Consider the following 15,199-nt stretch of genomic DNA (forward strand, 5'->3'; position numbering starts at 1 on the left):
ATTGCCAAATATGGGCATCCCATATATGGGAATATCGGTTGTAACGGCGGTTCTGGGATACCGCCAATCTGACCGATGCGGCGCCGGGAATGGAATTCCCAGGGGGCCTTGAACATTCGCGTGCAAAGTTTTAAATTGATCGGTTGAACAGTTCTCAAGTTACGTGAACTACAGATGCCCACACAAACAGGCAGACTAGACCGGGCCCATTGGGCAGTGGGCACCAGCCTTAGATGTATTAAATATGGAAGACTTTAGTTTAGGACTCATAGCTGGCTAACATAGGTCACTTCAAGTGGAGAGGGCGTGTATGTGTGGTATGTTTGTATACAAACCCACGTCACTAGCAGGACACGCCCCCTGCCTGGCTGATGCAACGAAGCCACAGCGTGTCACCGGTCTGTCTGACTGTGTCCTTTTTAAGCCCATATATGGAGATCTCTGTATCTGTCTGCCTGTGTCCCCTTTATGCCCATATATGGAGAGCCCTAATGCTATCAGTATGACCATATAAGGGCATACCCATATATGGGCATATCTGTCGCATTGGCATTTCCGGACAACCGGATCTCCATATATGCCTATATTTTATGTCCATATATGGAGATCCCTGATGTCATCAGTATAACCTAGTGTATGCCCATATACGGTATTTGGACATTCCCATATGCTGTAGCTATGTGAAATATTGAGCATCTGTAAGGCCTATAGGCTATTAAAAGTGGAAAGTTAATTTAACACTGATCGGTGGTTCTCAAAGTGGGGTCCAGGCACGATCTAAATGGATCCTTGTTGGTAACTCTGAGAGTGAGGAAAATAATAGGTTTAAGAACCACTGATTTAGATGTATTAAATATGGAAGACTTTAGTTTAGGACTCATAGCTGGCTAACATAGGTCACTTCAAGTGGAGAGGGCGTGTGTGCGCGCGCGTGTATGTGTGTGTGTGTGGTATGTTTGTATACAAACCCACGTCACTAGCAGGACACGCCCCCTGCCTGGCTGATGCAACGAAGCCACAGCGCGTCACCGGGGTGACGGGGTATAAAGAGTTGCGTCCAGCCCTTCCTGTCTCAGAGTAAAACGGTTCATCAGCGGACAGCAGCACAGCATCTCTGTATGGGGGAATTTTAACGGTTTTTAACGAAGACCAGATCATTCCTGTGCGTTTGTTGTGTAACAATTAACACAAGTCTATTGCTTTATGTTATAAATATAGCATACTTTGAAGAAGCGGTTGATCTATTAAAATAAATAGATTTTTTGGTCGTTGTTATTTTGTAAATATATACGATCCTCTAGAGCAAAAAGCTTTTTGGAATCATTTTTGTGAGAGTTTTGTCTGCCATCAACATCGATCATCTGGCGTTTTGATCACAAGGACTTTATACCTACAGACCCTCCCATTTCATCAAAGGTAAGTTTATACCGGCATCTCATCAGATTCATCACACTGTCAACAATTAGACCGGATATAATATTAGGAAACATCTTGTATTTTTCCTGGCAGCATGTCTTATAAATAATTCACGGTCTAAGCTCATAATTTCATTTTGCTTGACGCCTGGTTAAAATATTACCTTACATAACCTCACTATGTAATTTCACATCATACCAGGCGGCCTGCCCGGCAGAAACATGTTCTATGCAAATTAGGCAGCCTATCTTTGGCACTTTTTGAATAGACATGGATGGTGTAGCCTGTGTTTTCTTTAAAAGAGGTAGCCTAATATGTTCTACACTAATTCACATTTAATTGATATTAGAGGCTTTTATAGCCCCTTTGATCAGATGCTCGTTCAACTAAATAAATAAATAATTGGTCTACATGAACACTGATGCTGCAGTGTGCCTATATTCCTCAGGGCTTCCATTCCATCTGGCAAAAAAAGAAAAGAAAAGAGTAGCTTCATAACCAATATAATCATGTATCTATATAATCTTGTGTGTAAATATCGATGTAGGTGTAAATATTAAGTATTATTATGGATGCTAGAACCATACGCTCTGAGATCTGAGACCAGCCGCTCTGCGGAAAACCAGAGCCATGCCCATAATAGAGGAACACGTGCCATTGTTTCCATCGGAACCAGCCGTGGAAATAATGTCATTAAACCAATCTTAGGTGAATATCCCTTTGATGACAGTCAGTAGGCCTAGAGGAAAAGAAAACAAAAAGAAAACAAAAACTAATAAACACACATTTATTGACATTTGGGATAGTTCACGCCCTGTGAGGGCGTCAATATTAGGCCTATATTTTTAAAAATAAACAAATTGGCCTACACTTATAGACACTGAAATGTAATACTTATGGAAGGCTTAGCTTAATGTTTTTCTTTTTGCTAAATATTTTGCCTTTTAACTACAGTATTTCTCTCCCAATAACATTGTTTATTTTGATTTGTTTTGTAAAGCAACTTTGGGTGCTAAGAAATGCGCTAACTAAGTGTGATGTATTATTATTATTATTATTATTATTTGCAAGACTCAGATTGTCTCAGATTATTTTAGCGCAAAGTCAATGGGATCCAATGCGGTTTTTTTTTGTGTCATGCACGCTGTGTGATGCGCGCTAGACGCGGATGCCGGTCTGGTATTTTTCCACTGCCTCTCCGCCGATGAGTCAACCCCCCCTCCTTCCAAAACGCGGTCACGTGGTGTCAGATTTATGAGGTGGGCTGCGGCTCTGCTCTGTACAATATTGATTATTCTAAAGGGCTCAGTGCTGGATATAAAGGGCTGTGTCTGCATATGGGAGCATGACGCAGGGCTAGAAATACAGTTTAAAACAATGGTTCTCAAACTTTTACATTGCAAGGTCTCCCCTTAACTCTGACAGAGGGGTCCATTTGGTTCCATTTGTATACTGTCAGAGTTACATACTTGTAAGGGTCAATTTAGACCCCCCTAAAGGAGCCCAGAGAGTCCCTGAAATCCACTTTGATGTTACAATACACCTCCAGATGAACTGACTTTATTATTATTGTTATTATTTACAAAGTATACTACTTTGTAGCCTATACAGTCAGAGTTACATACTTGTAAGGGTCAATTTAGAGCCCCCTAAAGGAACCCAGAGAGTCCCTGAAATCCACTTTGAGAACCACTGGTCTAAAACGATGGCACAATGCACCCCCAGATGAACTGACTTCATTATTATTTACTTCCCTTTTTTCATGTGTTGGATACAGCATGAAACAGCCTACTATCAAGACAGAGATGAGTCGGTTCAATATTACTCCGGATGAGGACAGCAGCTGCAGCTCAAATAGCAATGAGTACAGTTACCAAGACTGCCCTAAAAAGATCCCACTGAGCAGGTGAGCCTGGTTCCTGTGCCCAAAAATATAAAATCAAGACATTCCCACATTATGTGACACGCCTCACTGAAAAATGCTAAACTGTTGTGTTTATGCTGTCCGCGTGTGTGTGTGTGTGTCTGTGTGTGTGTGTGTGTGTGTGTGTGTGTGTGTGTGTGTGTGTGTGTGTGTGTGTGTGTGTGTGTGTGTGTGTGTGTGTGTGTGTGTGTGTGTGTGTGTGTGTGTGTGTGTGTGTGTGTGTTATAGCCAATACCCTGATATCGATGCTGAGAATCAGAACTTCCTTCCGGAGCACAACCTTGGCAAGAAGAAGTATGAGACTGAATATGTAAGTGCACTGTCATTCTCGCTAATGTTTTTAAATTTGTAAACAACATTTACAAAACCATAATACTTTACTGATTGTTAATGTCATTTTCTGCTACAGCACCAGGGCACTGCATCCTTTGGGATGTCAGTCTTCAACCTTGGCAACGCAATCATGGGCAGTGGCATTCTGGGTCTGTCCTATGCCATGGCCAACACTGGCATTGCACTCTTTGTGTGAGTACTTCTTTAAATAATAAACACATTGTTAAATAAAAATTAAGAGACATTAGTTTTAGTGAATGGTTTCATGTATTATACACTATCCACAAGCAAGAGGAATTGCCTCGACAAACAGGACACTGACGTGGCCAGATAGTAGAAACTTGAATCCATAATTGCGCTAAAGTAGAGATACTAACTGAAATGGGTTTTTATTCCCAGTGAGATGATCAAATCCACCCTCTGGTGTAAATTATGCGGTTGCAGGGTTTTTTCTACAGAGTGCCCCCTGTTGGACACCATATGCATTTTTACACTATAGTGAAGTGCATAGTAGTGTCACTGAGGTCTTACTACCTTACTCTACGCACTGACCCGCAATCAGCTTACTCCCTCTTAAGACCTTACCTGATTACCTGTGTGTTCAAGCAAACCATGGGGTGGGCACCGGTTAGTGTCCAGAGACTTTTTAGTTTTAATTTTTAAATGCAATACTCTTGACTTCTCTGTGTTACACTCGATATAGTGTTTACAAACAACAGGAGAGGTAATGTGAGCAGTGTGTGGTTGGGTGTGGGCTTGTTTGACAGACATGTGGCCAGGGGGTTCACCCATACGCCAAGCCATGCACAAAGCACCACCGAGAGGGGAAGCCGCTTAGTGGCCGTAATCCCACTGCATTTGGGCCAGAGTTAGATAAACTCCCCCAAGACGTACAGTCATGCCTCGCACATGAGATCATGAATGGGGCCAACGGCGGGCCATTTGTCAGTCATCGGCTCTAATTAGGGCTCCCTCTCACCAAGGTTTGGGAGGGGCCTGCCGGGTCATGGAAAAGTTCCACGTTGAGACCATTGAATTTAGGAACATTTAAAATGTAGGGCAGGAGATAAGGGGCTTCTGTACCTCAGCTGGTATTCCATACGTAAGTTCTCAAAGAAAAGATAAACAAACACAGCAGCTCAGGCAGATATTATGTCCGCTAACAATCTGCTTCACACAGAACAAATTTACTTTTCTTTTAAGGTCGCCCTGAGTGTATTTGCTCGGTCACTGCACCTGAGGCGATAAGATATAAATGATTATAGCGTAAGTCTGGGGCGGGTTAGATCGCAGCTAGGTGGGCATGGCCAACAAAGCTTTCCCTCGACTTTCACGTGCCGTGATTTTCCAGTGGCCCCGTGTTGGACCCCTTGCATTGTGCCTGCCTGCGCACATGCTACTGCAAATTCCTAGGAGGTGCAGTGCGTCTGTATTATTTTGCCCGAGGTTCACATTTCTGGGAGATTAGTTTTCATTCAGTACTTATGATGTATGGACAGACAGAACTGGTTGTGCTCATTCCCAGGAAAATGGAGAGGAGAGGGGGTGGGGGTGTCCTTTGTCCTGTTAACGTTTACCGATGCAGTTTGTGTCATAACTGTGAAGCACAGGGTTTATTTATTGCTGATCAGCTGACGGTGATGTGTCGCTGATGAAAGACTGTGAAGGTCATCTACACTGGCCGTCTGTGTATTACATAAGAAAAAATGATAATACATTGCAGTTTTTAGCACACATTATTTAATAAAATCTCATATATAGTAGCATTATGTGCTTCACATATGTCCTGTACTTTGATGTGAAAGGTAATACACCAACAAGTATATACAGAAAATTGAAACCGAAGGACTAGCTGACCTTGGGTGTGGTCTGTTTTCATTGTGTTTGTTTACAGTGGTTGGGACAATACATTTGTTATTGAATTGGCCTTGTAAGTCATTGGGTAATAGGTCTCCGGTGTATTGATGGATAGAACGGTATAGGATAGCCTTTGAGTGGAAGTGTTGACACTGCTGTTAAATAAGGGTTGCTGTACTGCTTCTATATTGATCAGCACAAACTTCCTTATGTGAAGTGTTGTGGGTTCATGTGGTAATTCCTTCTCATTTGTCGAATGTCACCCTAAATCCTAGTGTTATTATTATTTCCTTATAGGATTCTCCTGGTTGCTGTGGCCATCTTCTCTCTATATTCAGTGCACTTGCTGCTGAAGACAGCTAGTGAAGGAGGTGAGCGAACACAGTGTGTGTGTGTGTGTGTGTGTGTGTGTGTGTGTGTGTGTGTGTGTGTGTGTGTGTGTGTGTGTGTGTGTGTGTGTGTGTGTGTGTGTGTGTGTGTGTGTGTGTGTGTGTGTGTGTCAAATGTGTCTTAATAATCTATTACAATCAGTAGTACATTGTTGTGTTTATACTTGATTGTTCACATATACACAGTAAGAATCCTCTGTGTTTCCATTTGTGCACTCTCAGAGTTAAATTAAGGATGAATGCATTTTTACGTTTTTATTCTGTCTCTTGGGCACTCACAGAGTCACTGGTCTACGAGCAGCTGGGTTACAAAGCCTTCGGTATGGCAGGGAAACTGGCCGCCTCCATCTCCATCACCATGCAGAATATTGGAGGTGAGAACAATCACATTTCATTGACTCCTGTTTCTTGTTATCCTCCACAATGTGCTTCTCTATTTTTGGTATGATAACAGAGCTGCTTATTTATATTTAAGGTCCCTATGTTTATGCGAAGGGATATTCCCGGCACACATGAGAATTTATGTCTGTCTAAAATGGGTCGGGGGGGGAATGCCAGAGATCCCAGGCAGTGATGTCAAAGCTGGAAAACAGTGTGTGTTTGGGGAACGTGGCTTCCCATAAATGCCTGAGTCATACCACATGGTTGTGTCAAGAATTTCCCTTGGAGCAACTTGCCTTATATTGCCAAATATATTAGCCCTTACTATTTCCGTGTTCCACTGCCTCAGAACAGTGTTTTTCCACTTTAATATGTTCTATAGATTTAACCATTAACCATAACTATTTTCATTGTAATGCGTTGTGAGCTTGTAGAGTTTGAACATTTTTGATTTGCCTATAGTGACATGCCCAAAATAGAGATGCCACATGGTCTCATGAATTAAACAAACTAACCGTGGCCATTGTTTCTCGTTTTGCAGCCATGTCAAGCTACCTCTACATTGTCAAATATGAGCTCCCTATTGTCATCATAAACTTCACAGGAGCCAACGGGTAAGTGATTACACTGTGTGTGTGTGTGTGTGTGTGTGTGTGTGTGTGTGTGTGTGTGTGTGTGTGTGTGTGTGTGTGTGTGTGTGTGTGTGTGTGTGTGTGTGTGTGTGTGTGTTTGTCTCCATTCCTCATAAATAGCAGCATTTGTCATCCCCGTTCACGAGTACTAAGCTTCAGCCAGGAACAAGACCCCTACTGTTTAGTTTTTTGGTCAATGTCGAGTGCATGAGGTGAAGTAAAAAAGTGCCCGGCAAAATGGCTGCCAGTTGTTTTCAAGTGCCGAGCATGGGGAAGGTGAAGCAGTGTCTTTGTCCCTCCGGTCGGCTAGGGAGGGAGGATATGGGGGGGTTATGAGGGACAGCACTCTGAGCGGCTCGCTCAAAGGGTCCTTTTAGAACGAGCATCTGGAAGTACCGCATCGAGACAGATCTCAGGATGAGCTCACTAAGACCTCACTCCCGGCATGAAACATTGATGTAGTTTTGCCAGCTTACATACAGTACCACCCCCCTAAGTGCTTTTTTGTTGTTGCATGCACCGCAGATCTTTTTTTCATGGATACGTTCTTTCCAGCTAACTGCCATAATTTAATTACAAATAAAATAATAGAAAGGATACAAAGGGGAGGAATCTTGGGGAATATTATGTAGTGACATTTGTAAACAAAAGAGCTGACACGTTTCGATTGGTTTGTGCTACAAGCTCTGCTAGATCTGCTATTTTCCGCCAATGTTCACCAAATTTCGCAGAATGTTTGCCTATTATGAATAGGGATGGTAGGTTGACCTGGTTAACATGTTGTTTTATCTGTCTATGTTACAGAGAATGGTACACTAATGGGGACTATTTGGTGCTGTTGGTGACAGTGATCATTATTCTGCCCCTCTCACTACTGAAGAACCTAGGTAAGCAATGGCTCTGTGTGTGTGTGTGTGTGTGTGTGTGTGTGTGTGTGTGTGTGTGTGTGTGTGTGTGTGTGTGTGTGTGTGTCCACGTGCTTGCATGAGTTACACAAAGCGGATGCCTGTGTAAATACTTGTGTAGGGGGCAAGGCAGCTGACGCAACATGTGCGTGTGTGTGTGTGTGTGTGTGTGTGTGTGTGTGTGTGTGTGTGTGTGTGTGTGTGTGTGTGTGTGTGTGTGTGTGTGTGTGTGTGTGCTAAACCTGTAAATGGTAATAACGCACGGTGTGTGGTAAGCGATAAAAATAAAACACTTTGGCGGTAGTAAAAAAATAGAAGAATTCCCTTGAAAATGCAGCGCTGCCCTCACAGCGTGCTGCTGTTTTAACGACTGTAAGTGCTTAAATGGTCTGTCTCTCCTTCAGGATACCTCGGTTACACAAGTGGGTTCTCCCTTCTCTGCATGGTCTTCTTTGTGATCGTGGTGAGTAAAGCCCCTCCCCACACACACACACACACACACACACACACCACACACACACACACACACACACACACAGCATTGTGTTTTCCTTCCTCTTCGTTAACATGAAGACCCATGAGATACAGGAAGTGACATACTGTATTAGCTCACTTGACCCATGAGATACAGGAAGTGACATATTAGCTCACTTGTTTGTCTGTGCCGTTGTTCTGTCTGATCATGCTTTCCTGAATGGAATGAACTGTGCCCTTGCCCACAATGTCACATATATGTAGATTCATGAAAGTGAGGGTTTGGGTGCATTGATAGACTACACTGACTTGGCATTTCAAAGAATAGTACAAACAAGAATACATAAAGCCTGATTAATACTTAGTTGCGCCCCGGTGTTGCATATTGAAAATAGCCAAACTACAAGCTCACAACGTGATGAACCACATACAAATCAAGCTTAAGAATGAAATAACTGTTTGAGTGACTTTTGGGAATGTGGGCCATGGTTGCTGATGATATATGCAGAAATGTTTTTCCTTAGATAAAATACAAAACAGTGGCTATATTGAACGCAACGATGTCCTGTCCTTCGTGTCTAGGTAATTTACAAGAAATTCCACATCCCTTGCCCTTTTGAGGACATCGACGCGATCGTCAACGCAACACTAGTAAATACCACCGTGTCCGTACTCAACACCACGGCCGTGGACTACAGCGAGGACGCCTGCACGCCCAAATACTTTGTCTACAACTCTCAGGTAACAAAGTTCCCCCAAGGTGCAAGCCTGTGTTAGAAATGTTGCTGTGGCAGACGTGTTACAATGTGTAATACAGTGATATCATTTTCTGAGGCCATTGAAAATGTATCCATTGTTCTTTGTAATACTGATTACATTACATGAGTCCTTGAACTTTGTGGCTGATATTTTATACTGTGGTTGTTGCTTTGTTTCAGACTGTGTACGCAGTGCCCATTCTGACATTTGCCTTTGTCTGCCACCCTGCCATCCTGCCCATGTACGAAGAACTTAAAGAGTGAGTGCCTTTTTCCTGTCTAGCGCGCACACACGCACACGCACACGCACACGCACACGCACACGTACACGTACACGCACACGCACACGCACGCACCCACACGCACCCACACCCTCACCCACACCCAAACATTGAGAAGTTTGGGTGTGTGTGTTTGCTTTTTAAACAATAGTTGGACGTCACAGGCAACCTTGTAGGTAGACAACAGGAAAGATTTACAACATGTGTTGAGTCTAAACCTCCCTTCCTTCTCTCACCTCTACAGTCGCTCCCGCAGAAAGATGCAGGGTGTAGCCAACGTGTCCTTCCTGGCCATGTTTATCATGTACCTGCTGGCAGCCCTCTTTGGATATCTGACCTTCAACGGTGAGTCTTCCAAAGCGCTGGAACAAAATTGCAGCTCAAATCAAAAGGAATAGAAGAGAAATTGTCACTGTCCATTTTGCACATACATGAAATTTTGTTCCCTGAATTTTAACCCATCCTAACTATCAGGAGCAGTAGATGATTGATGCAACATTACATTATTACTTTGAATGATGTAAAAAAAATATGCATAGTATAGAATATCTTTATGATTAAGCATCCTTGACCAGTGTTGCTCAAACATCTCAAATAATGATTTTGTGGCAGGGACCCCTATAAGAGAAGATTTGTCAACGTTTGACAACATTATTTGAAAAAAGCCGATCTATAAGCTCACAGTGTGCCAAAAACTGTAATAGGGCTTAAGTGTTTAAACTGTGTTTAAACCTGGAACCCCCTAAAGGACCCCACTTTTAGAACCAGTGAATATACAATATTGAACCAGTGAACCACTATTAGTGTCTATACATTATTGAAGTAGCTTTAGAGTGTTGGACGAATGCCAACAATTGAGGAAGGAAGTCATCAAAAACGTAGTGTAGTGTACATTGACTCCCACACGGGTCATATTGGGCCATCGACTGTCCTTGAAATGACCCAATTACGCACAACAAAGTTTGCAGGAGTACGACGGGTTCCAAATTAAATAGAGGATATCAGTAGTATTTTCAAATGTTTTGGGCACTGTATGACGTCTCAGGATTTTGGGGTCTGTTATGTAAGGCTTGTGAAAAAAAAACATCTGCCAGTGTGCCTGTGAGCTGGGTGTTTAGTGGGTGTTTGTTGTGGCAGGAACATCGTGGTATGTGTGCATACGTGTTCCTGGAACAGAAAACAGGTTATGCAAGGTCAGATAGTGAATCGACAAAGTGGGCAAAAAACCCGGTGTTCGTGAGAAACTCACGCACACACACCCAAGATAGCTGATGCAAAACGCCACCTTTTGTAGCCAGGGTCAAATAGTAGTTGCATGTAGTATTCAAGAGTGGCAGATGGAAATAATCTAGACAGATTTGCTAATTGAGTTTAGACAGAATAGACACTCTAGACTAGACGCCGTTTTCCCGATGCTACACACTCATCCATGTTTAATCTACTGCAGCTCTGATGAGGGCAGTTTCATTCATGCATTCCAAACCAACAACAATGTCTTGTAGAATCATAGGGTTTGTTTTTCTAATTAGAGGGCAGCTTGTGATGTCTATCTCTGTCTCTCTTCTTGTCCTGTGTAGTGCGCGTTGAGCCCGAGCTGCTGCATACTTACTCCAAGGTGGGCAAGGCTGATATGATCCTGCTGATCGTGCGCCTGGCTGTGTTGACCGCCGTTACACTCACTGTCCCTGTGGTGCTGTTCCCTGTAAGTGGCCAAGAGACATGTCACAAATAATGTCACGTTCATACTAGAGCCAGAACAATATATCGGCCATTATTTGATTTAATCATTTTAAAGACAATTAAAAAATAGCAGATCTAAAGCCAATCTACAAGCTCATGCGCTGAGAGCTTGTAGATTGGCTTTAGAATTTTTTCTTTTTTTTTATACTTTAATCAAATCTAAGTTTTACAAATTTAGTAGAATTGATTTAGCACTTTTTGACAAAATATCGTTCAAAACATCGGTAATTTGTGGTCTACGACTCTCCAAAATCATGTTCAGCTCTAGTTCATACTTCTAATTATTATATATATTTTGATGTATTCCGTAGCACAATGATAAGCATACAAGGTTGATTTGACTCCTGACCCATTTCTCTCTCCCTCTCCAGATTCGTACCTCTGTCAATGCGCTCTTGTGTGCCTCTAAGGAGTTCAGCTGGATCCGTCACACCGCCATCACTATTATCCTTCTGGCGGGAACCAACTGTTTGGTCATTTTCGTCCCCTCCATCAGGGACATATTTGGGTTCATCGGTGAGTGATCTGTGTTTATCTGTGTGTGTGTGTGTGTGTGTGTGTGTGTGTGTGTGTGTGTGTGTGTGTGTGTGTGTGTGTGTGTGTGTGTGTGTGTGTGTGTGTGTGTGTGTGTGTGTGCGTGCGTGCGTGCGTGCGTGCGTGCGTGCGTGCGTGCGTGCGTGCGTGCGTGCGTGCGTGCGTGCGTGCGTGCGTGCGTGCGTGCGTGCGTGTGTAAAGAAGTTTACAAAGCACACACATCTTTAAGATAAAATCCCAGGTGCTGGACGGAAGAACATAGCAGAATGGATTAACTGAGTCTGCAGCCTGGATCATACTCCCATAGTTATTTAATAGATTACCACCATTGTGACGTTTCGAGCATGAGAGAACAGTACAGACTTTCAAATACCTACTGGGCCAAGTTATTTGACAGATCGCCTGACCCTAGAAGGCTACCAATGAATGATGAATCCATACGACTGCAATACAATTCAAACAAGAAAACTTCTCAAAAAATTCACCTTATATACACACAAGATTCAGTATATACAAAGCTCAATATGTCTGTCTGTACTTGTGTGTAAGTGTAGCTGAGCCATGTGAATGAATGAAGAAAATGTCCTGGAATTTGTGTGTGAGAGGGAAATTGAAGGGCAGAGGGAGAATGCATTATGTTGCATGCTGTAGTATTCTAATACCATCGTTAAAACAACTGTCATTTCCATATCTAGGTGCCTCGGCTGCAGCCATGCTCATCTTTATCTTGCCCTCTGCTTTCTACATCAAACTGGTCAAGAAGGAATCCATGAAGTCGGTGCAGAAAATTGGGGTAAGAAGAATGAAAGGTTCCATAAGTTAGACTTATATGTCGTTGTTCAACCGCACCGTTTGGCAAAAATCCGTACTTTGCGGCGAGCGTTGCGGTCGTACTTCAAAATATAAATCGGGCTGTAGGAGCATATGTTTAAGCAACTGAATTTGCAGTATTCTGAAGACTATTTGTAATCAAAAATATATATACGGTATATACAATCATAAACTAATAAATAAAACAGACATTTGGTGACTTATTCAACAGGCTACCGTATGTTACGTTGATGGTGTCAGTTAATACTTAATGATGCTGGTCATTCTTATTCTCATTCTTATTATTATTTTGTTCCCCTCTAGGCCACCATCTTCCTGATCTGTGGCTTCTTCGTTATGATTGGCAGCATGACCCTCATTATTCTGGACTGGATACACAACGCCTCCTCGGGAGACTCCGGCAGCCCTGCAGACGCACACTAAAAGAAACCAGTGCCACCGCCGTTGCCTGCCTGGGGGAGAGCAGCCGCAACAGCAGTGCATAGCTAAGTTGCTAAAACCAAGACTTATAAAGACTGCACCCCACAAAGAGGAAGAGGACGTCATGGAAAGAAGGATAAATATTGAACAACAAGTAAAAAACAAACCCTCACTCAATGCTCAGCTTCAACCCTGAGCAATAGACCATGCCATTCTGAGAGAATGTATTCTAACTTTGTACAGTATGCTGTTTAGACCACAAAGATGGTGTTTTGCTTATTTTATTTGTTCCTTTTTACGGTTAACTCTTTGTTTTGTTATTGTACTTCGGTTACATTTTTTTTTCTCTCAACGTTGCTTTTTGTAGTTATGGTACAAGTTTAAAAGCAAACAAACAAAAAACAACAATTGAAGGTGCCTCAGACAAGGACGACTTGGACATAGCGATTTAAATGCAGCTTATATTAAGGTACGGTGTGTGTGTTTGTGTCAACTGTGACTGCTGGCTGTCATCTAAAAAAAACTCAGCGACAACAGATTCTGACCGTACGAGAAATGTGAACCTCCTGACAGAGACTGACTAGAGGCAATAGACTTGAAAGTAGATTCTACTCAAGGGCAATTAAGTTCCTTCCAACATTCTGTTATTCTTTTGGTTGTTTTGCCAAAAAACGTATTTGTAAAATATCTTTGTATATTGAAAAGCACTTACTGTTCAGCACACTTGTGAAAAAAATAAGAGAAATGGTCATTTTCATGGATTAGGCCCACTAGAATGCCTATCAGTATTTGTACCAAGGCTTTGTGACCTTGCTTAAAATAGTTTCAGCTTTACTTGTAAAATTGCATAGTGTCATTCAACAAAAACCTGCCTTCTCAAACCCAACACTGGGAGCTGCAGAATAACTCATGAGAATGGAGTCTCTTCAAATTGTATTTACTCTTTATCTACTGAAGACCTTGTTGGAAGGTGTGTGCAGCCAACAACACTACTGCTTAAGCCAAATTTATTCTCCGTAGTATGACGCTTGCCAAAAAGACCTGGTGATCTTGAAGTTATGGCGACACTGTTGTGCGATGGATTATAAATGAAGCTTTAGAGACTGAGGGTCTTTACGTCCCTAGGTCCAACTCCCTTACATACAGTAGGGGATATGTAAAAATGTTTTTCTTTATGGGAGAATACTTGGAATTTGACCACATGCAGTGGTTATAATGTATCTGTTGAACTTGCGAAACAATGTAGGCTAGGCTACTCCCCGGCAGCAAGGCCGCACACAACCAAATACATTGTCGATTGTTACATGAAACGACTTCCATCGCAAAGCTTTGGACAGTGTCACATTTTCAGTGTTTTATTTTTCCTATGGATGGGCAGATTTGTGCTTTATAAATGTACCACCAGTAAAACTTGAGAGCTTGACGAGGACAAGGACTTTGTCTGCTTGACACCTTGTCATGCCCTGAGCCTGTCACTTGTGGCGGTTCACAGTGCTTCCAACGCTTAACTTAAATACATCATTCAAGCTGTTATTGTCCAACTATTTATGGAAAACCATGAAATCAATGTAATTTAATCTATTTTACTATATTTATATATTGTATGTATATATATGTATATATCTATTGAGTTTAAAGTGTACATACGCTTTTTTTGTGACTTGTTTTGTTTTTGCAATTTAACGCATTGGAACTGTAAACAAAAAGAAGATGGTGTATTCTGTTCATTGATTTTAGCCTCAAGCTTTTGTCTCTGATACCATTGACTAAGTTGCCCCACTTTGCTGATATTGTGAAAGCCCATGTTCATTGTGGAACCTACCAACCCAGCGGTGGTTAGTCCGTGTAGACACACACGCCTTGTTTCTTTTTCTGCCCCTGAAAGTAATATCCTGTACCAACTATACCAACACCACCACGTTACCTAACGCACATCTTCGAGGGTGACCAGCCATCTCGTGACCTCAGGAGCAAAGAGGGCGTTGCCCACCAGTGTTACACTCTTGTTTCAATGAAACACTATGTATATCCTGTAATTATTGTCCAATTAAAGTCAAAGATAATCTCTGACATCTTACCCCTTGTGGTGGTGGTTTTTGGGTCATGGTGTCAACATTTTAGCACAGCATTGTGCCAGTGTGCCAGTGTACCTTGAAAGGGAACCAGGTCAAATCCCAACCGCAACTGAGTCTCAGGTGCTTCTGTCCTAATTTGGGAAGAAATTTAACACAGAGGGAACTCAGTTGAGGTTTTGAATTTAACAACCTGAAAAAAAATCCAAATGGAACCAAGTACTACAAAGTACGCATTCAGTATGTATCTAA

General features: G+C 42.3%; 1 protein-coding gene across 1 annotated transcript; it reads left to right on the plus strand.

Moving 5' to 3' along the window:
- The first annotated feature begins 1,087 nt into the window (after positions 1–1,087).
- On the plus strand, positions 1,088–14,952 carry slc38a2 (solute carrier family 38 member 2). The gene is made up of 16 exons (XM_084049370.1): positions 1,088–1,416; positions 3,194–3,322; positions 3,569–3,650; positions 3,750–3,865; positions 5,828–5,901; positions 6,201–6,293; positions 6,842–6,914; positions 7,737–7,819; positions 8,242–8,300; positions 8,894–9,052; positions 9,250–9,329; positions 9,595–9,695; positions 10,928–11,052; positions 11,462–11,606; positions 12,320–12,417; positions 12,759–14,952. The coding sequence occupies exons 2-16, from the start codon at positions 3,195–3,197 to the stop codon at positions 12,876–12,878; spliced, it is 1,536 nt and encodes a 511-aa protein (XP_083905496.1). The 5' UTR covers positions 1,088–1,416; position 3,194; the 3' UTR covers positions 12,879–14,952.
- The last annotated feature ends 247 nt before the right edge of the window (positions 14,953–15,199 follow it).

The sequence above is a fragment of the Gymnoscopelus microlampas genome (assembly GCF_963454915.1).
Source record: "Gymnoscopelus microlampas genome assembly, chromosome: 23".
Taxonomy (NCBI): domain Eukaryota; kingdom Metazoa; phylum Chordata; class Actinopteri; order Myctophiformes; family Myctophidae; genus Gymnoscopelus; species Gymnoscopelus microlampas.

Bases quoted from the DNA above. Each gene is read 5' to 3' on its own strand.
- slc38a2 (XM_084049370.1), top strand. From the start codon at position 3,195: ATGAAACAGCCTACTATCAAGACAGAGATGAGTCGGTTCAATATTACT. The intron at 3,651-3,749 runs GTAAGTGCACTG...TTTCTGCTACAG, and splicing joins AGAAGTATGAGACTGAATAT to CACCAGGGCACTGCATCCTT. The intron at 5,902-6,200 runs GTGAGCGAACAC...GGGCACTCACAG, and splicing joins GAAGACAGCTAGTGAAGGAG to AGTCACTGGTCTACGAGCAG.